We start from the raw sequence: 24,911 nt of genomic DNA, 5'->3' as shown, positions 1-24,911 counted from the left end.
GTAAGAAGAGTCAGTTCTTCAGACTGGAGGTCTTCCCAGAAAACAAAACATTTCTTTCAGCCTGATGCAGTGGCTCATGCCTGTAATCCCAGCACTTTGGGAGGTTAAGGTGGCAGGATCCCTTGAGCCCAGGACTTCAAGACCAGCCTGAGCAACACAGGGAGACCCTGTCTCTACAGATAGTTTTTTAAATTAGCTGTGGGTGTAGTGGCAGGCACCTGTGGCCCAAGCTACTCAGGAGGCTGAAGTAGGAGGATCGCTTGAGCCCAGGAGGTCGAGGCTGCAGTGAGCCGTGATCGTCCACTGCACTCCAGCCTGGACAACAGAGCAAGAAACTGTGCCCCGCTACCCCCCAAAAAAAGTTTCTTCCTTCCTAACCTGGGATTTATCTTTTTGGAAGATTCCAAAGTCCCAGCAATGGCGTCCAGACACAAGGTTGTGTGATGGTGGGCCGGGGATGCGGGGTGGGGTGAAGACTTGGCCAGAGGGAGGAACATACCCCGACCCTCCGTCCTCACTGCCTCCAGTCTGCCTGCCCTGCAGTGGGGTTGTTAGAATCTGGGTCAGGGGCTCACACATGGCCTGGGCCCACTGCTACCCTCTCCAGATGTATCTCCCCAGCTGGCCAGTGGGCTCTCGTCCCTGCTGTTCCTCCCCACCCAGTGCAAAGGGACAAGGAGCCGGGCCCACGGGGCATGCTGTAGAGATAAGACCTGGGTACACTGAGGAGGGGTAAGGGGCTGGGCCTCGTCAAGAAGCCCTCCTGCCCAACCTGTCGGAATGCCTGGAGCTGGAGCCCACTGCAAGGCAGCTGGTGTCCCCCGCAGAGGCCTCCAGGTGGAGCAGGTCTTTGCTCTGCTCCTGGGTTCCCCCGGGGAGAGGAAGACTGGCCCACCTGCAGGAAGGGAGAGGCTGGGATGCCAATTACAGGCTGGGATCCCTGGCTCTGCCACTCCCCAGCTGCTGACGGGAGGTTGCTGTGTCTCTCCAGGGCTGTTTCTTCATCTGCAAAATGGGGAGGGTGTGATGGCTCACTGGGCAGGGAGGACCCTGTGAGTTTCGAACAGTCCGTGTGGCTCACACACAGTGTTGAGGAAAACCAGCCCATCCTTATTATCATTCCCAGTCCAAATGCCCTTTCCTCCTCGACCTGCTCCCAGGCCACCCTCCCGGACAGCCGCTCTGGGGGAAGATGAGCACGGGAGGAAAGTGAGAGCAGGACTCAGCACTGGGAAGAGGGAGCAGGAGGGGGACTTTGGCAGGCAGTGGGGAGAGCTTGTGGGCAGAGTCCAAGTGCCTTTCCTGCAGCCTCTGGCCACCTGGAGCTCGGATGGTGGGGCTGTGCTGAGTCTGACTCCAGAAACCCTCATCCCAGCTGTGCTCAGGGGGGTAGATAACAAGTTCCACTTTCCCTCTCCAGTTCTCTTCTGGGAGGTGGGTACCCCAGGCTTCGGGGGATGACGCCCAGGTGTGAGGGTTGCTCAGGGGTAGGCTGAGGAGGATCACAATTAGGAAAGAATCCTAGCAGACCCCCAGGCAGAAGAGTCAGAAGGAGTAGACCCTGGTGTTTTGAACTCAGCACTTGTCCGGGCAGTGTGGGAAAGGGGGGCCCGGCGCGGGGAGGCGCCCTGGGAATGTTCCCAAGGGCTCCACCGGTGTCGCTGGGGTTCCCAGGCATAGGTTTTGGTGGGAAAAGGGTCGGGGAAGGCAGTGACTAGGTCTCTGTGCCTTTGTTTTAGGCTGGAAGCTAAATCCAGTGGTCGGCGCAGTCTACGGGCCTGAATTCTATGCAGGTAAAGGCTGGGGCGGGGCGGGGATGGGATGAGACCAGCCACTTGGCCCCGTGGGGCTCTGGGGGCGGGGCATGAGGGGCGGGGCCAGGTGGGCCGTCCCCGCCCTCCCATCGCCGTGTTGACTGAGTAGAGCTCCGGGGGCGGGGCTTGGGGAGGGGTTGGGGGCTAGGTGCGCGGGGGGCTAGGTGTACGGGGAGGGGGGGCCAGGTGGGTCCCCTTGTGCCTCTCACACGTGACTCGGGCCCCGTTTCCTGCAGTGACGGGGTTCCCCTACCCCACCACCGGCACAGCCGTTGCCTACCGGGGCGCACATCTTCGGGGCCGGGGCCGGGCCGTGTATAATACATTTCGGGCTGCGCCACCCCCACCCCCCATCCCGACTTACGGAGCGTGAGTACCTGGGCCGGGGGAGGCGTGGAGGAGGGGGTAGGACGGCGGGGAGGAGGGAAATGGGGAGGCCCTGCGCAGTGCGAGGGGCTAGGCAGCCTTTCCAGACCTGGGGGGGGATCGTGGGAGCCCCAGAACTCAGCCCTGCAGCTGCCTCCATTATCTTCACCCCCGTCCCCACCACGGCGGGCATCGCGGAGGTCACTGGCATTTAGGGGGACATTCAGAGCCCCAGAACCTTGTCTGGATGCTTTAATGGGGCCGTTGTCCACTCTTGAGGTCAGCGAGGGGCTTCTCTGAGCCCTCTCTGCTCCCATTCCCTGGGGTCTGGTGCCCTCCATCACTAAAGGGTGGGGGGTACAGCTGCCTGGGGTCGGGTGGGCTATGGGCCCCGGGGTTTGTGGGAGAAAGGAGCTGATCAGCAAGGGTGTTACTCTATTGTTATACCAAAACAGGGCACTGGAGCAAACGCTTGTTAAAATGCCAGTCCCATGGGCGGGGCTGGCACCGTGCCCCCTCCCTCCTCAGCAGACACCGGAGCCGGCCTACCCCACCTCTCCAGCGTTCCCACCACTTTCTTGTCCGTTTGCTTCCAGGGTCGTGTATCAGGATGGATTTTATGGTGCTGAGATTTATGTAAGTGTAGCCCCGCCGGGAGGGAGGGTGGGATCAGGCGTTCTGTGGGTCTCAATGAGAAGCCGGCGTCTCCTCTCTCACTGCCCGCTCCTCCCATCCCATCCCATCCCACCCTTGAAGCCAGGAGGGCGAGGGTGCCACGTCTGCCCAGAGTATGGCATCCCTGAGAATCCCAGCATGGCACAGTCTGGTTGTTGGTACCCATCAAGGGAGCAGTTAATGGGCCGCCCAGCAGCCCTGTGAGCTGAAACCATCTTCCTGTGGGCAAGGCCTCATATAATGGGGGCAGTGGGACTCTGCCACGTCCCTAACCACGCTGCGGTCAGTGAGTGAGCCCCTAAGGCACCCACAGCACGGGCTGCAAGAGGGGCCAGGAGGCAGGGCCCCTGGGTGCCTGTGCTCCAGGGCCTACCCCCCTTGATGGGGTCCGGTGGCCTTTCTCCCCCTTCATGGGGCCACATGTGCTGCTTCCTCTGTCTCAGACTCACTGACGGCCACACCCCATGTACCCAGCCACCCTTCAGTCCTGGGCAGCTGCCTACAATTCAGTTACCTGCCCATTTGAGGCCAGGACATCATCTGAGCTCACGTCCTCTTGTGCCCTTTACCCTTGACCCTTCCTGGTGTCCAGGACACTATCCAGAGTCACTGTGGGTTCTCCCAGCCCCTCAGCATCCAAGTCAGGCCTCAGTGGCCTGGTGGCAGGTCTGTGAGCACCTCTTCTTTGCCAAGGCAGCCAGATGAGTCATGGGTACCCGCTAATGTGTGTGGAGTGCACAGATGGATGTGTGAATGAATGAGTGAATGAATGGAGTGGACAGGCAGACCTGCCTCGCCCTGAACTGTGCCACCTAGCCATCTGCAGTCCTTGGTCCTGTGTTAGACCAGAACTAGGTGCCCAGGCCAGGCACCACCTAATCCTTACCCAGCCAAGGCTGGGAGGCTGGGAAGGTCTGCAGTCCCTCCCAGGGCCCCACCCGCACAGGGTCTGTCTCCTCTCCCCACTCAGCCTTTCCCTGGGGAGCCCCACTAAGTCCCTCTGCTCTCTCTCCTCCCACTTACCCTGCAGGGAGGCTACGCAGCCTACAGATACGCTCAGCCCGCTGCAGCGGCGGCAGCCTACAGCGACAGGTGAGGCCAGGGGCCAGCACTGTTCTGGAGCAGGGTGGGGAGAAGATGGACAAGGATCCCTGGGGAGCTGGGCCCAGACAGGCAGGAGGCGTAACCCACTCTTCCAGGCCTGGCGGGAGTAGGGTCGGGACAGGGGAGCAGGTCTGAGTGTGGCCCTTGAGCCAGTGAGCCCCTGACTTCAGTCACTTCCTGCTTACCCCATGGGGAGGCTGTGGAAACCCCAGGTGGAGACCGCATCTCTGATTCCCAGTCCCCCCACCGCCCCCCACAAGCCCCGTGCCCACAGTGGCTGTCTGTCTTGGAGGCAGACACTTGAGTGCTTCCTCCTGGAGCAACCTAGCCTAGTGCCTTTCCCCTCAGACATCTGGCCTGTTGGTAGCTGAGCTCCACCACTCTGGTCTGGGGACCGCTTGTACCCCCTCCCTCCTGGCAGCCCCGGCTCCATCTCCCTGAAGTGTGGTGTACGGGGTGCCGTGGCCCCGCTCTGCTCTCTAAGGAGCTGAGAGTTCCCTGCACAGACAAACTGCTGAAAGGAAAGTCGTGAGGGACACAAGTGTCACATTCTTGGGAGCAGTGTTCCTGGTCCCTCCCCGTTGACCCTCTCTCTTCTCTTGAAACCCTCCCCAGTATTTACCACATTCTTTTTGGGGTGGAAGTTTTCCCTGCAGACGAGCTCCATGAGGACACCATCCCCCTCCACGTAGCACTGAATGGAACACCCCCCCCCCCCCCCCGTCAGGGTCAGCACACTGTGGGCATATTGAGAGGGTTGCCTGTTGTGTTCCAGAAGCTTCCTTCTTAACAAGAAGGAGGGGTAGGCCTTGCAGGAGGGGAGGGTGCCTTGCAGATGGGACCTCGGTACAGGGTGCCCATGTAGTGTCTGGGAGGAGGTGGGAGGCCGTTGCTGCCCCTCACCTGCCCCCCTCCCCCACCCTCCTCCCACTCCCCCTCCCACTCCCCCTCCCACGCTCTTCCCTAGTTACGGCAGAGTCTACGCAGCTGCCGACCCGTACCATCACACCATCGGGCCCGCGGCGACCTACAGCATTGGAACCATGGTAAGGAGCCCAGGCCCGCCCAGCCCTGGGTGCCAGTCCTAACAGCTGGGCATGGGTGGTGAGGCCCTTGAGGGAGAGGCCGAGCCCTCTGACCAATGCCTTGGTCCCGGAGACTTTGGAAGGACCACGGCCTGGATGTGAGTTAGGATGAGGGGAGGGCTGGCCCCTCACGCCCTCTTAGTTGCGGGGAAGCAGGTTGAATGGCTGGTCAGCCCACCATACCATTTGGTCCTCTGGAAAGCACCCCAATGTGCCTGATCCGTTTCCCTGAGCTCCCTCACTATAATAAAGTCCTGTTGAGGCCCCTCCATTCCCATTTCCACCAGGAAAACCTCAGAAACCAAATCAGGGCCGCCTCCCCTTCCCAGCAGAGGCTCCCAAGGCCCTGGGGCTGTTTCTGCCCACACCGCATACCCACGGCCCACCCGCACTGCTGCAGCCCCGTCACATCCGGGAGGGGAGTGTGGGTTACCGGTTGCTTCTCACCAGGCCCTAGCTCCTGGCTTCCTGGGGGCTCCTGGGGTCCTGGGGAAACAGTGCCTGCTCTGCCCCAGCCTCCTCCCTCAGGCTGTGGGGTGGAAGGGGCGGGGCAGGGAGGTGCGTGGCGTGGCGTGTCTGTGTGTGTGTGTGTGTGTGTGTGTGGCCAGCTGTTGACACGTGCAGCCCAGCTCACTCTGCACCCAGAGCTGCTTCCAGCAGACACCTGCCTCCTGTACCCACTGGCCCCAGCCCCGGGGTGTGAACACGGGTTTTAGCTAGCTTGGCATCCAGCATCAAAGATGAAAACATCTTGGGAGAGTGAGGAGGGAGGAGGTTGAGAGGCAATATGGATTTTTCCCATCTTTCTTGGTTTTGATGACTCCCTCCAATTTTTTTTTTTTTTTCAATTTTTAACGAGCCTCAGACACCCCCAGCAGCCTGTGGTGGCTGTGGGCAGCCACAGGCGCGGGTCTGGTGCGGCCCCACCCGGATGGAGGTGTGATACCCTGGCTCTTGGGCCCTCCGTGCAGCTGCAAGCTAAAAGCTTTCATTAATGCACGGAGGGTTCCCTCTTGTGTTTTCACTTTTTATTTTTAAGATTTTCTATTTTTCCCCAATTTTTCTTCTCTTGCACTTGCTGTGTTCTTCTTTTCTGGCAAAACTGGGTGGTGGGAGGGTGGGAGGCCCCTTCAGAGCCTTCCCTGACTGGAGGCAGCCCAGGACATGGGAGAGCTGGAGCATCCAGGACCCGCTCTCCCCAGTAGGACAGGGCTGGGCCTCAGGTGGGCCCAGGAGGACCCAGAGACCCCCCCCCCCCCGAGAGCAAGGCTCTGACACTATGCCCAGCAGGCTTGCCTCTCCCAGCGTAGCCGGCTTCAGTGGCCCCAGGCTCTTGAGCCAAGGCCCAGGAACCCGCCAGGAGGTCCCTCAGTGCTCTGAAGATGCCCTGTGCCACCCTGCTGGGGTGCAAAGAGGTGGGGCTCAAGCTGGGACCCCCCCTCTGCATAAGGACAGTGACAGGCCAGGCCTGAGCCCAGAGAAGTGACCCAGACATAACTCAAGCTGTGACCTAGAAGCACCGTTGGCCATGACCCCAGAGCACCCCACACTGGCCCAAGACCACCATGTCAGAGGCAGGTCCTACTCTTCCTGTTGCCATGACAACCCAACTCCTTTCTCCCCAAGGAATATAGGGGGAAAGAAATCGAGACTTGGCTATTTCTCTTTTTGTTTTTCCTTTTTTTTTCTTTTTGCTTTTTCCCCTCTTCCAAAAGACGGTACTGATTGGCTGTTTTTCATCTTTGATGTTGCAGGCTAGCCTCTGCCGAGGAGGGTACAGCCGCTTCACCCCCTACTAGCAAGAGACCCAGCCCCTAACAGCATTCACACTGACTGCCTATTACACACCAAACCCAACAGCCCAAAACCAGGCACAGCCACCAGAAGACAGTGCACCCCTCCCGGTCAGCGACACGCACGGCTGGCCCCCTGCAACTCTAAAATCTATAGATATTTCTCTCCAGCCAGTTGGTCTCCCCACCCCACCTGTGCTGGTGTGTGTGTCTTTGACCCTGGTTTTTCCTGTATGTCTGAAACCGTGATTTCCTATTTTGACTTTGTTGATGTTGTACTACCCAAGCCATTGCAGGTACGGTATGCACACCGTGGGGTCCAGGCTGGGCCAGGAGACCAGGCAGCCCCCAACCTGGGAGTAGCGGTAGCGCCCTATGAGGGCAAGAGCCACATTTCCTGGCCTCCCAGGCTGCACAGAACAACAGAAACGCCTGGCAGGGCCTCCCCCAAAGCCACCCGACCAGCCCCGTGCCACGGCCCTAGTGTCCAGCACCCTGACGCAGGGAGGGAGGGGCTCCAGGCACCCAGTGTGGGTCTCCCCGGCCTGAGGGTGCTCCCGCAGGCCTTCACCCAGCCAACCACAGGAGTAGCCACTGCCCCTCCTTGCCCCATTCAGCTGAAACTAATATTTTTAATTAAATTTTATTGACGCTATTTCTTGCCGACGTAGTCACAAGCGTGTCGCGTGGTGTGCAAACTGCTGTGGTCACGCCAGTCTCTGCGACTCCTTAGACCTGCTGCAGCAGAAAGTGGAAATGTGGAAAGGCACGTCCTGGTCGCTCCTCAGGGAGCCCCTTAGCACTGCAGGGCCAAGGCCAGGCCGGCCTTGCAAGGGGGTTGTCCTGGAGGCACAGCCTACTTTCCCTGTCCCCAGGCTCCGAAATGTCTTTATTGGTGTATGTTCCGGAAGGAGGGGTCCTCAGCAGGCAGGAGAGCTGATGAGGGGCAGAATGCACCCTTGCTCAGGCCCTCCCCTGAGCGCAGGCCGGTCAGTCCCCTCCCTGCATTAGGGAGACTGCAGGCAGGGCCCTGTGGCCTGCGGGCCACTCCTTCCTCAGCCCTGGGACTGGCCAGCCCGGTGCATGGCGCTTCTGGGGAGACACTGGCTGGGACCTCACTTGCGCACAGCCGTGGGCAGCTGCTGGCCTGCCTGGGAAAAGCCAGCCAAGACAGGCACAGTCCTTTCCTGGCACTGGCCTGGAGCACACAGATCTGCACCTCCATGACAGGGAAAAGTAGCCTCAGGTTCTGAGTGTGCCACGGCTGGGCTCCTGGGGCTGGAAGGCCAGCTGGAGGGTGTGGGTTCCCCACCAGTGAGGGCTGAAGTCCTGCCGCCCACCAAGCCCTTGCCGTGGGGGGCCCGGCTCCCCCACCTCCCGTGGCCAGACCATCACCCTCTGCCATCTCATCCAGGCCGCCTCGAAGCCTGTGCTGGCCCAGCCTCTCCACTCACCCTGCCCTGCTCAGCTCTGTCTCCTCCTCATGGCCCCAGGTGTCTCCTCCCATCCTGGGCTGCCTGGGCCCCATCCTGGGATCCACCCACACTCAGCCCTGGAAGATGAGGGTCCTGGAACCTGGGGGGCAGGTGTGGCGGCGCCAGGACTTTAGGCCAGGGGCCCCGTGCCACGCGGTCCTGTCGCCTTCACACCTGCTGTGCCTCCCCCTGAGAAGCTGCAAGTCCTGCCTTTCTGTTTCTGTTGTAGTGAAACCTTCCACCGTTTCCTTCTCGGACCATGAAGGGCAAAAACAAAAAAACAAAAAAAAAAATCACAAAACAAAAAAAACAAAAAAAGATGTTAAGATCCAAGCAACAAAAAAATAACCAACCAAACCAAGAGGCATCCAACCAAGTCCAAGTCCCGCGTCCTGGCCACACGCCCGCACCGAGGGAGCACGCCGGCAGGGGCGCCGAGGAGCGGCCCCAGGACAGGACGGCCCCACCGCGTCCTGGCTGGCAGCACAGTGGGAACACGCCCCTCCGTCTCAGGCAGTGGGGGAGTTGGAGGGGAAGGGGCCTCCCTTGTGGGACCCGTGGGGGGGCTCTGTTTTCCATCCAGTCTTCCTTTCCCAGCCCCCAACTCCCAAGGCAGTGTGGAGCCCAGCGGCGGCGGAGCAGGCCCGGGCCTGAGCAGGCAGGCGCTGCTAGCAAGACTTGATCTTTGTGGCCAGCTGTGCCAGGGGGCCGGCGGGGCTGAGGGGTGCGGGCAGCTTTCATCCCAGGGGCTCCGCTGGGCCCCGTCACCCTCGTGTCGCGTCCCCTGCGTCCCACCTCCCTCCTGCCCGGCAGTCCCGCCCGTGCCCCCAGCCTGGCGAGGAAGCCGCCCAACAGTAGCCCCGGGGCCAGCTCCCAACAGAAAGGGCTGACGTGACTCCAGGACTCAGGGGCGCTCCATGGGAGGACGAGGGAAGCCCAGCCAGCCAGGAGCCACTCCTCACAACTCCGAGTGTGGCCAAGTGGGCCCTGAGGCCAAGGCCTTACTTGCTCTTCCTGGCCATCTCTCCCTTTCTGGAGGAGGCCCGGGGCCTGTGTACACCAAGGCTGACCTCGTGCTGCCTGCTGGGACCCAGCCCTCCCTGCCGCTCCCCTGTGAGCCCAGTCCACCGTGGGCGCCCAGGGCCAGGGACGGGCCAGCGCCCGGCTGCATCGCGAGGTTGGGAGTCACAGTGGCTGTGGGCCTGGACGGGCACAGCCAGAGCAGGGGCCCATGGGAAGGGCAAGGGATGGGGAAGCCTGGGCCGGCCCCTTCCCTGCTCCCAAGGCAGGTGTCCAGGTGGCGGGAGCAGCACCAAGGACAGCCAGGCTTACCCAGTGGGAGGAGCAGAGCAGGTGGCAGGGAGGAACCCCTGGCGAGGCAGGGAGCACTGAAGTAGGGAAGCAGCAAAAAATACAGGCTCCCAACGTGGCTCCACTGTCTCATGAAATGTCAAAAATTTAAAAATACACCTCACTTTCTATTCAGCATCAGCTACTGAAGCTATTGAAATGGAATTCTCCTTTTCTATTCCCGTTGTACATAGCCCCATGCCCTGCCTCCGGCTTTGTCCTCTGTACAGAGCCCCCTGTCCCCTCTGCTGTTCCGGACCCTTTTCTTGCAGCAGCTCAACCCCCCGACTCAGATCCCCAGGACTGCAGCCGAGCCCCGGGCTTCCTTTCTTACCATTCTGTATGCTTCCAAGGTGTGACCATTCAAACTAACAGTATTATTAAGATTATTAATAAAGATTTCTTTCTTCAAACCAGGACAACTCTGTATGCTCTGGCAGCTCCCGGGCATGGTGGGTGGAGGGCATAGCGGCCCAGGGTGCAGGACGGGGGCCAGGACGGGATGCAGCCCTGCCTTGGCCTACAGCCAGGTGGCAATGGTGTCAGAAGGCCCTAGACTTTCCAGTCCCAATCCTCAAGTCCAGGCTGGTCCTCTGCATCCCACCCCAGGATAGGCTGGGTGGGTGGCAGCTCATGGCATATCTGTGCTGCCTGGCCTGCCTCTCGGACTCAGGTCGAGGCCAGCCCTGGTCCCTTCTTTCCTGGTTACAGCATGTGCTGGACACAGCGTGACCTCAGAGCAGAATGCACCCCAGGAAGCAGAAGGGTTAGAACTGGTGACCACAGAGCTGTGCTTGGTCGACCCAGTGCAAGAAAGAGCACGGAGCTGGGAGGGTGGGGGGACATGGCACAGAGGCATAGATGGCTGGTGCTCCAGCCAGTTCTGCACGCCTGGTGTAGCCTGAGTTGTTGGGGCCCACAAGGAGCCATGTTGCTTCAAGGTAAACCCACTTCGCCAGCCCCAGTCACCCCTCCTGGAAGGTGGGTAGGAGCTAGAGCACAGCTGCAAAGGCTCAGCTGAGGGGGGAGATGGGAAGACGAGTGGCAGAACCTGAACCCAGAGCTCAGAAGCCTGGGGCTGGGGCCAGGGCTGGACAGGGAGCCAGCATCCAGGGCCGGGCTGGTGCTGCCCGCGCCCCATCACACCAGGACTCGACTGAACGTTTCACAATGTCAGATCATTTATTTCAGAGCAGTTACACCCAGCAGAGGGGCACAGGCTTAAACGCCGGCATATTAGTTTTCCCGCACGCGAGCCCTGCATGGCGGTGGGGCTGGGGAGCCGGGGCGGTGCGATTCTGCCACACGCCACGCTCTACTAGGCCACCTTACTCCTAATTGCCTGCTCACCAGACTGTGAGAAAATAATTGCCACTATAAATTTTCCCTCCTCTGCATAAAATATTCGGGGGAACCAGCACTTAAAAAACAGACTTCATGAAAGAAGGGCAGCAAGGCGTGGATGCTGCGCCCCCCACAACCCCCGCTGCAGAGAGGCCAGGAGCCCCTTCCTGGTTCCCCCTGGTTCCAAATGAGACAGAAAGGCTCAAAGAGCTCCCGGGAATGGTCACAGCTGAAAAAAAGTCGAGTGAGTGGCTGCATGCGGCAGCCGCTTGTGTTCACTTGCCGTCCACCCAGGACAGTCCCCGGCAGCAGCTTGTGTTCACCTGCCCTCCACCCAGGACAGTCCCCGGGCTAGCTCCAGGCTGCAGGGGGTCAGCAGAGGGAGCCTCCTGCCCCATATCCTTGGCAAACTCACTTCTCCTTCTGGGACCACACAAGAGACATGGAAGAATGTTCCTAATTAGGCAAGAGCACAGAACCCCTAATCCCAGTCTCTGCTTGGCATGAGTACCCAGGCAGGCAAGGAAGATGGAGACAGGTGGATTTCAGCTCCTGGAAGGAGCCCCGGCTCAGAGTGGCTGCTGAGCACCCAGCCTTGCCCGCCTCTGATGTGGGAACGGGTGTGGCTGTGCTGCCACCTGGTGGCCTCTCCCCTCACTGCAGGGTGAAATGATGTGGATGCCAGCCCTTAGGTGTGGGCTCCAGCTGGGGTCACAGAGCATCCCAGCCCTCAGCACTGCCCGACATAGAGGGAACCCCTACCACTGGCCCTATGTGGCCTGGGGGTGAGAGACCCCCCCCCAAAAGCGAGGGACTTCAGGCCACTGACACCGTGGAAGGACCACAACAGACCCCACCCCAGACCAGCCGCAGGATGACCCAAGGCTGTGGGGTCCAGACACCACACCAGGAAGCCTCCCAGGCAGCCCAGGTGTAGCAGAGGCTGTGCAGCTGCAGAGGCCTGGGCAGAGAAGAAAGAGCAGGAAGGACAGAGGAAGGCGCCTGTGGTGAAGACCCTGCCTCCCTCACGCCCCCACGCACCTGTGCTGACTGCTGCTCAAGGGGTAAGCCTGGAGGTCTTCCCGGTGCTTGGACGAGGCTGAGAAGGGAGGACGTGAAGGAACAGAGTAGCTGGAAAAGCCCCTGCAGGTCCTGCAGCTCCTGCACTCAGGCTGGGGCTGGGCTGGCGCGGGGGGCAGGTGCTGCTTCCTGCCTGGACTGACCTGCTACCCCAGCCTGAAGGGCAGCTTGTCCAGAGCCCACGGCCTCTCGCTGGGCAGAGGCAGGGCCACAGCGCAGACTGCCTCAGAGCCACTTCCCTGCATGCCCACAGCCCGGAAGAGACGCAGCAGAGCCAGGGGCTGCTGAAAACGCTCCGGAGATGACCTCACACTCAGCAGCACAGTAAATTGCCAACGCCAGGAAACACGGAGCAGCTGGGGCTGGCCCACGTGGAGGCACGAAGCCAGCGCCGGCTGGCCCAGAATGCCCACTCCTCAGGGAAAAGGGCCTTCCACACTGGGAGGACGGTTCTCCAGGGCATCCTCTCCCGCCATCCCGCAGGCAGCCCCACCCCAGGAGCTGCTGTAGCTCGTCCTCATGCTCAGAAATGTCTCGGCACCTGCTCCAAAGCCTACCTGCCACGATCTAAGACCCTTTCTAATAGTTTCATCTGCAGGAAAGAAAATCATCATTCTCAGCATCAGCATCTTGCAGCCTATTAGGAAATATCCTTTATGGAATTTTCTGTTCTCAACTTCTCCCCTCCTTTCATTTTCACCTGGGAACCAGGTACCGTGGGGAGGGACAAGGCAGAAACAGAAAGCCCGCCACTCGCCTCGCAGTGACCAACGCTGCGATCCCACTGCTTGGTTTCCTGTTTCCATCGCCCCCCACCAGAAAGCCACAGCACTCAGCCCGGGGTCTCCCACCCCAGCCCCGGGACCGGGACCTCGCTGCCACTGTGGGCACTTAGCAGGTCCAGCGCAGGCCAGGGGCAGACAGCCGGGAAGAGGCCTCAGCCCGAGGCCAGGAGACCACCCGGCCTTAGCATCCACTCATGCGGGGGCTGAATAAAGCAGAACTGCCCTGCCCCACTCGGCCTGAGGTACCCGGAACCCTTCCTTGGGGACAGGCTCCACCAGAAATTCCATGCGACGATCCTGGCCGGGCCCGGCGGCTTCCACCAGCAGGTCCACTATCCGGTACTGGGTGGCAAAAGCCAACCCCAGGAACATGGGCATCTCTGGCCTCGGCAGCTCCCTGCCCGGAGAGTCATCACTCATCCCTCCCCAGCAGTGGATTCGGAAGCAACGGACTTGTGAGAGGAGGAAGGACCAGTGCAGGGTGCAGCTGAGCTGGAGCAGAGCAGGGGGCCCCTCCCGCTCAGAAGCGGATGGCTGCCAGCGGATGTGAGAGATGGTGACGGCCTGCACCTGGGGCAGAGGGGCCAGCAGGCTGGCAGCGTCCACCACCTGGCAGGAGAGAAGGCTCAGCACGGCTGGACGCCCGGGGGCGGGGAGAGGGTGCCCCCACGCACACATTTCCCCTCCCTGACTCCTCCACCCCAGTTCCCCGCTGAACCCAAGAAGGGGGCGGCCTGGGGCGGCCTCCACCCCCACTCCAGCTGGACAAACAGCCAGCCCAGCCCGAGCCCCTCTGGGAAGCATCACCTGGATCTCTCCAAGCCGACAGGTGAAACTCTCCTCCTCCCGACTACCCGGCGGCCGTGAGAAGCAAACGAGGAGGTCTAGCAGCAGGCACCCACACAGGCTCACCTCGTAGCAGCTACGGGGCGAAAGGGCTGATCACTGGCCGGGCTCAGCCCAGAGGCTCCAGGGTGAGCCGTCCAGAGGCCCCAAGCCACAGCAGAAGGGAGATGCATCCCAGGGTCATGGGGGACCCCAGGCCGACAGCAGGGCTCCCAGCAGCTGTCCTGGGCTTCTGTCTCAGAGCTGCCCAAAACCTGGGGGCCAGCCCAGGGCCCCTCCATCCCTCCAGCTCTGGGGTTTCCCAACAGAGACTTGAGTGAGGGAGAAGGACGTGAAGAAGCAGAGCGACTTACTGCTGGACCCAGCCCCCACTCAGCTGCCGGCCGCAGCGGCCCACCCATCTGGCCAGCTTGGTGGGGGGCACCCGGAGGGGTCGGAGGCTGTGTCTTGAGCTTGTTTCTGCTGCAGAAGGAGACACGGAACTTGAAAAAGGAGAATCTCAAAGGAAAAGGCACTGAGAAGGACCACCAAGGGCGCCCCAGGAGTCCAGAGAAGACTGCCTGATTCGGCCAGATGCTTGCAGGTCCCAAGAAGCAACCAGCAAGGGCTCCAGAGGAGCTCGGTGAAAGAAATGCATGTCTGGGGTCAGCCACGCTCTCACTCGTCCTGGCGTCCTCCAGCCTGCCGTCTCCCCCACCCCATTTACTCGCCCCTCTCCACGCCACGGCCAGCAGCAAAGCTGTGTGCAGCTCAGGTCTCTGGGAGGGGCCCATGTCCACCCTGCATAGGAGCCTCAGCTGCCCGACGAGGACACAGGACAGAGGTTGTGGCTGAGAAGTGAATCCTCCCTGTCCAGGCCTTGACCACAAGCTGCCCTGACTCTAGCAAAGGCAGGATTTACCCCCCCACTGTCCACACCAGCTCCTCCCCACACCCCAGGAGCCTCTCCACACTTCTCTTCCCTGAGCTCTCCGCCCTGGGCAGAGGCAGGCCTGGGCCCCATTACCTCACCGTTCAACACTGAGATGCCACCGATGTGGCAGCTGCCGGCATCCCCTGTGGTCAGCTCCAAAGCAACTGTGACGTCCGTGGGCCCCTCAAGCTTATACACCATGGACAGGTAAATCTTGGGTGGCACTGGGGCCTGCAGGGAAAATAACCTGGGGAAAAAGGTCCTGTGATGAGTGCCGTGGAGAGACCACTGAGAAATCGAAGCCAGCTCCAAATCGCGTCCACCAGCCCCTCCCTCCAGGAACAGAGGGCCTGGGTGCCAAATGCTCCCACATCGTGGTCCTGTCCGTAGCCAGGGGACAAGTCCTCCCCCAAGGCCAGATTCTTTTGTGGGCTGAAACATCTCAGTTCTGAAATACCATATGGGATTCCCTCATATGGGGCATCTAAAGTATCCAAACTCACAGATGCAGAGTAAAGGGGTGGCTTTGGGGGGCTGGGGGAGGATGGGGGGCTAATGTGCAATGGGGAGAGTCCAGTCCTACAAGATGACACAGTTCTAGGGATCTGTCACGTAGCAACGTACGCAGAGTTAACACTCCTGTACTGTTCACTTCAACAGGGTTAAGATGGTGAATTTCATGTTAATGCATTTTTGACCACAATTTTTAAAAACCCATCTGAGTCTGTCCTCTGTCCTTGTTCTGGCCTCCACTGCCCCATCTGTCCAGTTCCATGGCCACCACGTGTGATGGGAGAAGCTGGTGAGCCCACCGTCCTCCGTCACTCACCCACCTCACAGCCACATTTCCAACCTCCGGTGGGATCACACCCCGGACGAGCAGGGAGCTGCCTCCGTGCCAGGCATCCTCCAGGCAGCAGTGCGTCCTCACCCAGCCCCGGCCATCCCCTCCCAGCCTGTGTTCTCCAAACAAGGGCTGGATCTCCTGGGCGCTCAGGTGGTACCAGGGCCCCACCGCCTCTTCCTGAAGAAAAGGGCAGAACAGGGGCACTCAGCAGAGGCCAACAGAGCAGGGGTGCCCGGAGCGGCAGGGAAGGGTAAGACCACCACCGTGCCTGCTGGCAAGTCCCAGGCTCCTCCCACCTGTCCCAGCTGAGGCCAGAGGACAGACACGGAGGGAAGACACCCACCCACCTGGCCATAGCAGACCCTCCGTGCACCCATGCCCAGGCAGAAGGACGTGACGAAAGGCAAGGAGCAGATGCTATGTGTGGGCAGATAACGCTCCAGCCGGCCCCAGAACCTGCCAGAGACATGGGGGCAACAGCTCGGTCCGGAGGAAGGGAGGGAGCCTCTCAGTGTCCCTCAAACTTGCTGGTGGAAACTCGAGGCTCTCCTGCACCCTCCAAGACAGGACTTCCGGGAGGACTGCAGCCTCCCCGTCTACAGATACGCTGCAAACACGAGTCTGCAGGAAGCGGCCGCTGGGTTTGGTCCCTGCCCGGAAGCAGCCAGGGTGCTGGCTTCCTCCCCTGTCATCCTCCCTTAACCACCCCCCCATAGGAAGGGTCACTAAAGAGCACAAACGTGTCCTATCAGAGACACCAGAAACCCCTCCCTCCCATCAGCCTGCACTAAGCACCCAGGACAGCAGGACTCACTTGTCCTGGTTCTGGAAGAAATCCTTCTTCTCCAGACACTCATACACCCAGCCGGGGGCAAACAAAGCCACGGAGAAGCCATGCTTTCGGATCAGCTCCAACGACTGAAGAGACAGAGGGAGACGCTGGGCACATCAGGACCAGAGTCCAGACAGGCTCCTGGACGCCAGTGATGTGGGGTTGGGGCTCTCAGGGCAGCTCAGAAACGGGAGGGGGAAGCTGTCCAACCCCTCCCTCCTAGCTGCACCTGGGGGCTGCTGGGCATCACCCCCGTCGTTCCACAAGCCCGCCAGAAGAGGGCGCGGGAGAAGCGGTCAGCGCTGCTGCAAGGGCAGGGGGGCAGGAGCTGGGCCCTAACTGGCTGTGGCCGCGCGGTCCCATTGTCCTCTGGCACACCTCTCATTCGATTATCAGAATCACGGGCAGTAAAGAGGCTCTTTAGTTATTGGATTAATTTACTCATTTAAAGCTAAATTAAGGGCTGAGAACATCCCTGGGGCTCTGGGAAGGGGCAGGACTGATAGACCAGAGGCAGGCAGAGCCCTGCGCATCCCACGCCAGGGGCACCGGCCTGGCCCCGCTCCTTCCTCCGTGCTGGTGTGACCTGCCTTGCCAGAAAATGCTCCCTCGTCATGACACCTACCGATCCCCAAACCCTGGGCACCTCCCCCGTCCTCACCCCTGAGCCACAGTGAGAGGCGCTGCAGGCCCCTGTGCGTCCCCGCAGGCTTCCCTTGCAGGGAAGATCAAGGAACGCAGCTGGGACAGGAGGCCCAGGCCCGCCGAGGACCGGACAGCGGGGGAACAGTGCGCCTCTGTCTGGTAACACCCACACAAAAATACATTATCTGATTGTAGAAATAGCCGGGAAAGGGGTTTCAGGGGGGACATAGCTTGGCCGGGGCAGGATACCTGTTTCTCAGTGCCACGGGATCCCCACTCTGGGAAGAACAGCTGCTATCATTCCTTTGAGGTGCAGATGGGAATGGAAGGTCCATGAGGAAATGAGGTCCCAGGGGAGGCACTGGGCCGCTGGCCCTTGGACGAAAGCCACCACCCACCTTGTCTGTGTCGAATCGGCCTCCGACCACGTTCCCCCGAGCAAACACATCCACGCCCACGTACACATCAGCCCGGCGCTCCCCAGCCTGCCCCAGCATCCGCTCCAAGTGCTCCTCCCGCCAGTTATAGTTAGTGAAGAAGCCGTCGCAGGAATCAAAGAAGACCCTGAGAAGCAACAAGGACCTGCTGTGAGGCCCAGGCCCAGAAGGATGGGGCCACCCCCCACCAACCCTGCAGTCTCAGCCTTTCCCCTCCTAGTACTCAGAGGGACGGGCCCACCCCACCCCACCCTACCCCACCCCACACAGCCTCAGCCTTTCCCCTCCTAGAGCCCAGAGGGACAGGGCCACCCCCTCCACCTGCACAATCTCAGCCTTTCCCCTCCTAGAGCTCAGAGGCACCTGCAACTCACGGGCTAGGAGCTGCCTCCAGGACCTAGGATACGGCCTGTTCCCCAGGGGCAGCGAGCAGCCCAGATGGTGACCTGAAACCCTCGCCCAGCATCCATGGTGTCTGCTGAGGCTCAGGATGTTAAGAGAACTCTGCCTTTTTGAGACAGAGTCTCGCTCTGTCGCTCAGGCTGGAGTGCAGTGGCACGATCTTGGCTCACTGCAAGCTCCGCCTCCCAGGTTCACGCCATTCTCCTGCCTCAGCCTCCCGAGTAGCTGGGGCTACAGGTGCCCGCCACCATGCCCAGCTAATTTTTTGTATTTTCAGTAGAGACGGAGTTTCACCGTGTTAGCCAGGATGGTCTCAACCTCCTGACCTCTTGATCCGCCCACCTCGGCGTCCCAAAGTGCTGGGATTACAGACATGAGCCACTGCGCCCGGCCTACCTTCTCCCTCTTTTTACCCAATGCAGTCATATATGCATCACCTCCATGAGGAAGACTGCGCCCGCCCCTTGCGGCACCCACCCCTCGCATTCCCCCTCCCCCCCCACGGCACCTGCCCCCTCACAGCGCCTGTCTGCAGGCTCACCTGTTGTGCTGGTTGAGTTCGTCTTGCCATTTGAGCTGCCCACTTTGCACCACACTGTCATACCAGAGCACCAGGCCCCCTGGGACCTGCCGGTGCAGCTGTGTGGTGAGGTACCGCAGGAAAGGAGGCATGTTCCCCACAGCGGCCAGCTGAAAGAGAAGAACAAGGTGAGAGCCCCAGTGAGCCCCAGATCCATCTATCATGAGAAGTATCCAGTGCTGGACAGACAGGGGGATGCAGAGCAAACAGACCCACAGGTGAAGCTGCAGTTCTGAAAGGCCCTCCCCGCCACAGCCCCGAAAGTGGAGTCCAGCCAAACAGACGACCGTCCTTTCTTATTGCGGCAAGAAGGACATGAACGCAGAAGTCAGGAAAAGACAGAGTGCACCGAAAGGGGAGGATGCCCTGGGAAGGAAGCCACACACCCAGCCCAGAGCAGAGCGCGGAAAAGGAAAGGTGTGCTCACAGGCAGGGGCGGGAAACGTGAGAGCCGGCCAAGCACGCTTGCTGGAAACAGTCGGAGGAGATTCTGTCTCACTGCGTGTAACTAAGATTTCAGAGTTGGCACTGCCTGGGAGGCGAGAAGTGGCTCTTACTGCTGCAACCTGCAGCCCAGGCGTGGGGCGAGGTGAGGCCAAGGAAGGAAAGAGGTAGAGGTGGGCGGCAACACAGCAAGGGGCGGGGAGGTGGGTGAGGGCTGGGCACTCACACTCAGAGAGTTCTCGATGTTGATCAGCCAGCCATCAAAATGAAAAAACTGAGTGATCTGGACCAGCCGGTCAGCCACTGCCTGGTACGAGCGCTCATCCCCGGCCAGGAAGGCTTCACAGAGCCTTCCCCCTTCATTCCACTCCGTGATGAAAGTCCCTGTGAGGATAGGAGAGAAACAAGGTCAGCCACGGGAATCACTTTCCCTCCACCCACAGTTTTCAAAGCGAGGTTCTCGAACCAGCAGCTTCAGTATCACCTGACCACTTGGTAGACATGCAAATCCCCATATATCCCGTGAATCAGACACTCTGCCAGTGCGGACCAGCAGTCCTGGTGACGGAAGCCCATCAACGATTGGGATTGAGGCTAAAGCTGAGAAGCACTCTTCTGACCCAGGAATCGGCAAACCGTGGCCCTTGGGCCGATGCCCACTACTCCCTGTGTTTGTAAAATGCAATTTTACTGGAACACGGCCCTGCCTATTTGTGTACCTGCCATCACTCCAACAATCACCACAGTGACCCAGTGGTCTGAAATGCTGAAAATACTATCTGGTCCTTTCCAGAAAAAGCCTGCAGATGCCTGTCCTGACCGACCAAGGCGGCCCCCAGCGAGGGGCTCTGGGCACTGAGAAGCAGGCAAAGCCCGTGCCTCCTAATCACGGGGTCCCCTGGCTGGTGAGCTGAGGAGTCTGGCTGACACAGAGGTGAGTCCTTGGCTCTTACCCAGCACGCAGACCCCATGCCTGTGGGCAGTGTTGGTCCAGCCCACCGGGGGGATGGTGACAGTGTGGTGGCTGAAGTACACAAAGACGTCGATGCACTGCCAGTGGTAGAAAGCATAGGGAGTCTGCACCACCGAGCCCTGAATGAACCTGGGGAAAGAAACAGAAAAGGGCTGGCCACGGCAGCTCATGCCTTTATTCCCAGCACTTTGGCAGGCCAAGGCAGGCGGATCACTTGAGCCCAGGAGTTTAAGACCAGCCTGGGCAACATGGCAAAACCCCATCTCTCCCCCCAAAAACTGGAAAAATTAGCCAGGTGTGGTGGTGCACACCTGTAGTCCCAGCTACTTGGGAGGCTGAAGTGGGAGAGTCGCTTGAGCCTGGGAGGTCAAGGCTGGAGAGAGCCCAGATTGTACCACTGTACTCCAGCCTGGGTGACAGAGTAAGACCCTGTCTCAAAATACAGGAAAAAAGAAACAGAGTCAGGTCCCAGGAAGCAGAATAAGGACACGGAGACCGCAGGGTGTCCCCAAAGGTTTCTCTTTAGTTCCATTCAGTCAAGACTCCCTGGAAGCCTGCTGTGTCCAGGCAAGGTGCAGGCAGGGAGAGAGGCAGGAACCAGCTGCCACTCCTGTAGCCACAGGCAGAGTGCTCTGACCGGAGCATCAGGCATCTGCCATTGCATCTAACGGACCGAGCACTGCTACCCGCTATGAGCCAATGAACAAGGGAGAGAAAGGAGGGGAAGCAGGAAGTCTCGTGTCAAAGTCCCGTCTCTGGCTTCCCACTCTATGTGGAGGGGTAGGCAGTCCCTCAGAACAGAGTCTCCCGGGACTCGAAGGTCGGGGTTGACAGCCCTGTGAGCTGCGCCCAAGGTTTCATCACCTGCTTCTGTCTCTACCTTGATGGTTGGCTCTGACTCAAGCCTTCCCATCAATCACAGGGTCCAAGATTGTTTTATGGACATTTAAAAGCGCCACGTGGACTCCACGGCAACTTTGGATGGGACGTCTGCAGCTGGGGTGGGTGGGGCATGTAACATCTCTGTGCATGAAAGCCAGAGCCCAGCGACCCAGAACAGGATCAGAGCTTACGGGAAGAAGGTGACGAACACCAAACCAAGTGAGGGGGTGAGGCTGCGGACAGGCAGCTGAAGAGGACCCCCTGCCTGCTGTGCCCCCTCCAATCTACTACCAGCCTTCAAGTTGAGGAGGTTCAAGGAGTCAAATGATTCTAGAGCTGAAAGGGACATAAGACACTGCCTAATCCAACCTTCCTTTTTTTATTTTTTTTTTTTTGAGACAGAGTCTCCCTCTGTTGCCCAGGCTGGAGTGCAGTAGTGCAATCTTGGCTCACTGCAATCTCTGCCTCCCTGGTTCAAGCGATTCTCCTGCATTAGCCCCCTAAGTAGCTGGGATTACAGGCACCTGCCACCATGCCTGGCTAATTTTTCTATTTTTAGTAGGGGCAGAGTTTCGCCATGTTGGCCAGGCTGGTCTCAAACTCCTGAGGTCAGGTGACCCACCTGCCTTGACCTCCCAAAGTGCCGGGATTATAGGTGTGAGCCACCAAGCCCAGCCCAGTCTTCCCTTTTTACAGATGAAACACTGGGGCCTGCCTTCTTCTCGCAGTTAGTGCCATCCCTCCAATGCCCGTCTCCTGACTGCCCGCCCAGTGCTCTTTCGACACATGGCACTCTCTCCCGCCCCTCCAGCCCCCACCCCAGCAAAGGAGAACAATGTAAGCAACATCAATGTAAGGCCAGGTCCTCACCTGTCGTCCAGGTACCCGCCCATCATGTCATGACACAACAAAGTCCGGGGCCTCTGGCTGCTCAGAGGGGGCTGGCGACACGCCAGGGGCTCCAGGGCCACATTAAAGCCATCCTCCAAGCGGGGCTTCCACGCCAAGAGCTCCTCCAGCGAAGACAAGTAAAAGCTGATAGGTTTGGTGGTGTCCTTGTCATAATATCTAACTGGTCCGAGGACAGAAACATCGAGCAATTAATGGAAACTATTACAGGATTAATCGAAATACTTTAACAATAACAGAGAAGGAACATGAGAGGGGGCGGGGGCTGACCTGCCCCAAAGCCCCAGGTGTGAAGGTGGAGTCGGCATTCAGAGCCTCTGTCTCCTCACCTGGCAGCGGGTCCGGGGAAAAACTGACCACCTCTCGAAAGACTGTGTCTTCTTCACCATCTCTGATGCTAAGCAAAGAGGGAGTCGTACATTTATAAATAAAAACATAAATAGGTAAGAACACTTAGAAGCAAATGGACCAGTTTCATCTAAACACAGAGAGATATTCTCTGCCTTATGTTGTTTAATATTAACTATAGAAACATTGTATAAAGCAAGGAAGTGCCCTGTGATAATCCTAAGGTTTTACCTGTATTAGCAACCAGGGCTTGGCTTCCACATGGACACACGTACCAATGTTTACTCCTAAGAATAAACCTTACCCTAGGCCAGACGCAGTGGCTCACGCCTGTAATCCCAACACTTTGGGAAGCCAGGGCAGGCGGATCACCTGAGGTCAGGAGTTCAAGACCAGCCTGGCCAACATGGCAAAACCCCGTCTCTACTAATACAAAAATTAGCTGGGCATGGTGGCGCACGCCTGTAATCCCAGCACTTTGGGAGGCTGAGGCAGGGAGAATCACTTGAACCTGGGAGGCGAAGTTTGCAGTGAGCCGGGACTGTGCCACTACACTCCAACTTGGGCAACAGAACGAGACTCCATCTCAAAAAAATAAATAAATAAATAGAATAAACCTTACCCTCTAAAGCAGCCACCCCAATACCACACTCCAAAGACCAGACATAAATACTTCACAGGGTCCCCAGGATTTTCTATGGCCAAGGGGCAATATCCAAATACCCAAAGTATCAGAAAGTTTCAGGTCCTAAGAGAGCAGAGGCCAGGCTTCCTCTATAGGCCACACTTCCCTAAGTGCCTTCCGCGCTGTTCATGGATGTATGTTACAGGGAGAAAGAGTTCCTTCGTTCCTTCGGTACATTAACATGGAAAGCTCCTAAATACATCTCAAACCACTTTCTTTTAAAAATTGATTGATTAATTGAGACAGAGTCTCGCTCTGTCACCCAGGCTGGAGTAAGGTGGTGAAATCTCAGCTCACTGCAACCTCCAGTTCCTGGGTTCAAGTGAGTCTCCTGCCTCAGCTTCCCAAGTAGCTGGGATTACAGGCATCTGCCACCACACCTGACTAATTTTGTACTTTTAGTAGAGACTGAGTTTCACCATGTTGGCCAGGCTGGTCTCAAACTCCCGAACTCAGGTGATCACACGCCTCAGCCTCCCAAGTGCTGAGATTACAGGCATAAGCCACCATGCCTGGCCTAAAAAATCATTATTATTTTAGGAGCAGTAAGAAGACACAGCAGTGGCTATTAAGAGGCCATGGCACCAACGTTGAGATTCCCTAAATCTACCAACGCCCGAGGCCACTTCTTTGTTCACTGAGTTGTCATCTGCCATCACTCCACTGCCATTCAGAGGCCTGTTGCAAAGAGTCCTCTGTAGCATCTGCCACCACCAAACACTGACCCAGGGCCTCCAGAATGACATTGGGAGACCCTGAGAACTGCAAGGGTGGGGGACGGATTCAAGCAGAGACGCCGCAGTTGTTCCTCTCCACCTTCCTTTTCCGAAGCCCCCTTCCTTGTTGATGTCCTTATTATACTTCAGCCACCCACTCCCAGACCTTCTCAGAACAATCCCACACCAGGTCACCTTTGTCACCTGTCATTCCTCCACTAGGAGGGAAAGAGCCATCTCCACATTCCTCCTGTCCAAAAATATCTTTCCCAGCAGCCAGCCTCCATCCCATCTTCATGAGGTCTGAAATGCTCAGCAGTCTCACTGCTTTGGGTTTAGAAACAAAGCTACGGCTGCTGTTTCCGGAAGCCATGTCTGTGCTCCTAACTTTTCCCCCTGCAACCTACTGAGCGGGGGTTTACTGGGTGGGCAGGTGCCCCCCAAAGGAAGGAAGCCCAGCCCAGAGGTGCATGTTCGTCCCTTTCTGTCTCTGTGCTTTGGCCCTTTCTGTTCCCCGCCAGTTGGATACCATACTCCCTATTCTCCACCTACTGAAGGCTTCCTCCTCCCCAAAGACTCAGTTCTAGTGTCACCCCTACAGAAGGCCACCCCTTCCACCAGCCGGCATCCACTGAGCCAGGCATGAGCACCGCCGCCGGGATCTTCCGCATAGACCAGCGACGTGGGAAGCAGGGGTCTGGCCGGGGCGTCGGGATTCCCGCTGGGCCCCGCGGCCACTCGGGTTTGCACCCGTATTTCTGAGATAGGCAGGGGTCACGCACGGGGGCCGGAGGCCGCTGCCCGGCAGTGGCGCGAGGACGGCGGGGCGGGCCGGGGCGGAGGGGCGCTGCCACCCTCTGTCCCTTACTGTGCACGGAGCGGACACAGGCGCCGGCCCCCCGCCCCTCGGCGCGCCCGTGCCGGGAAACCTCGGGCCCCGGGGCCACGGACTCTCAGCCCCGCGGATCGGGGGTCACGCGGGCCCCGCAGCCCCACCTCCTTCCCGGCCGCCGCCGCCGCGGCCGCGGCTCCTGATCCTCCTGCTCCTCCTGCGTCCCCGCCTCCGGGGCCGCCAGCCCCTGCAGCTGCCGCCGCCGCCGCCGTGTAGCCGACCGGGTGACCGTCACCGCCGCGGCCTCCATGACACTGTCCGCGCCCGCCGAGAGCCAATCGCAGGCCCGGGCCCGCCCCCAAGCCGCGCTCGGCCAATGGGAAGTGCGCAGCGCTGACGCCGCGCTGGGACGGGACTCCGAGCCGACTCCCGGCCAGCGGCCGCGCGGCGGGGACTTTGTTGCGGCGACAGGCAGGGGGCGGGGCCGAGGACGGGGCGGGGCTGTGAGGGGCGGGGCCTGGGCGAGTTCCGAGCCCAGGGTTCGTCGTCGTTCTTGTTGTTGCCCATCATTGGCTATGAGTCCAGGGTGCTAGAAGGCTCTAGAAGGTTTCGGAACGCCCCAATCTTAGAGTTCTCTCTTTAGCATCACCAGCTTCCTTTTTCAAGCAAACCGAGGTTTATCCCAGAGAGATTAAGCAATCTCCCAGAGGGCACAAAGTCAGCAAATGGTGGCAATGAGATTTTAACTT

General features: G+C 59.5%; 2 protein-coding genes across 15 annotated transcripts in view; one reads left to right on the top strand and one right to left on the bottom strand.

Moving 5' to 3' along the window:
- The window catches only part of RBFOX3 (RNA binding fox-1 homolog 3), a 528,100-nt gene extending 518,025 nt beyond the window's left edge, over nucleotides 1–10,075 (top strand). For 4 of the 7 annotated variants that reach the window (XM_063599441.1, XM_034943026.3, XM_034943024.3 and 1 more), the window contains 6 exons: nucleotides 1,740–1,793; nucleotides 2,051–2,183; nucleotides 2,636–2,816; nucleotides 3,886–3,947; nucleotides 4,927–5,005; nucleotides 6,799–7,492. In XM_063599441.1, the coding sequence (XP_063455511.1) occupies nucleotides 1,740–1,793; nucleotides 2,051–2,183; nucleotides 2,636–2,816; nucleotides 3,886–3,947; nucleotides 4,927–5,005; nucleotides 6,799–6,843 (554 nt within the window). In that variant the 3' untranslated portion in view covers nucleotides 6,844–7,492. Of the gene's footprint in view, nucleotides 1–1,739; nucleotides 1,794–2,050; nucleotides 2,184–2,635; nucleotides 2,817–3,885; nucleotides 3,948–4,926; nucleotides 5,006–6,798; nucleotides 7,493–8,541 lie in introns of those variants that run through there. The other 3 variants (XM_034943029.3, XM_034943028.3, XM_034943025.3) reach the window with 2 other exon arrangements.
- Nucleotides 10,076–10,819: 744 nt separating this feature from the next.
- ENGASE (endo-beta-N-acetylglucosaminidase) lies at nucleotides 10,820–24,594 on the bottom strand. Of its 8 annotated transcripts, none has more exons than XR_010110729.1 (15): nucleotides 24,327–24,594; nucleotides 21,911–21,978; nucleotides 21,543–21,744; nucleotides 19,771–19,919; nucleotides 19,044–19,201; nucleotides 18,335–18,483; nucleotides 17,353–17,518; nucleotides 16,292–16,395; nucleotides 15,825–15,933; nucleotides 15,464–15,654; nucleotides 14,729–14,877; nucleotides 14,071–14,179; nucleotides 13,679–13,793; nucleotides 12,048–13,480; nucleotides 10,820–11,967 (listed from the first exon to the last, which is right to left on the bottom strand). XR_010110729.1 is itself a non-coding variant. In XM_055101455.2 (15 exons), the coding sequence occupies exons 1-15, from the start codon at nucleotides 24,470–24,472 to the stop codon at nucleotides 13,064–13,066; spliced, it is 2,421 nt and encodes an 806-aa protein (XP_054957430.2). In that variant the 5' UTR covers nucleotides 24,473–24,573; the 3' UTR covers nucleotides 10,820–13,063. The 8 variants fall into 8 exon arrangements, 4 of the variants coding, with proteins under 4 accessions (XP_054957430.2, XP_003818307.2, XP_054957428.2 ...); XR_010110730.1 differs by having other exon boundaries at nucleotides 10,820–11,663; XM_055101455.2 differs by adding an exon at nucleotides 16,539–16,727 and having other exon boundaries at nucleotides 10,820–13,480; nucleotides 24,327–24,573.
- Between the last annotated feature and the right edge of the window lie 317 nt (nucleotides 24,595–24,911).

This window comes from Pan paniscus, chromosome 19 (assembly GCF_029289425.2).
Source record: "Pan paniscus chromosome 19, NHGRI_mPanPan1-v2.0_pri, whole genome shotgun sequence".
In the NCBI taxonomy this organism is placed as follows: domain Eukaryota; kingdom Metazoa; phylum Chordata; class Mammalia; order Primates; family Hominidae; genus Pan; species Pan paniscus.
This window is presented reverse-complemented; position numbering and strand designations above follow the sequence as displayed.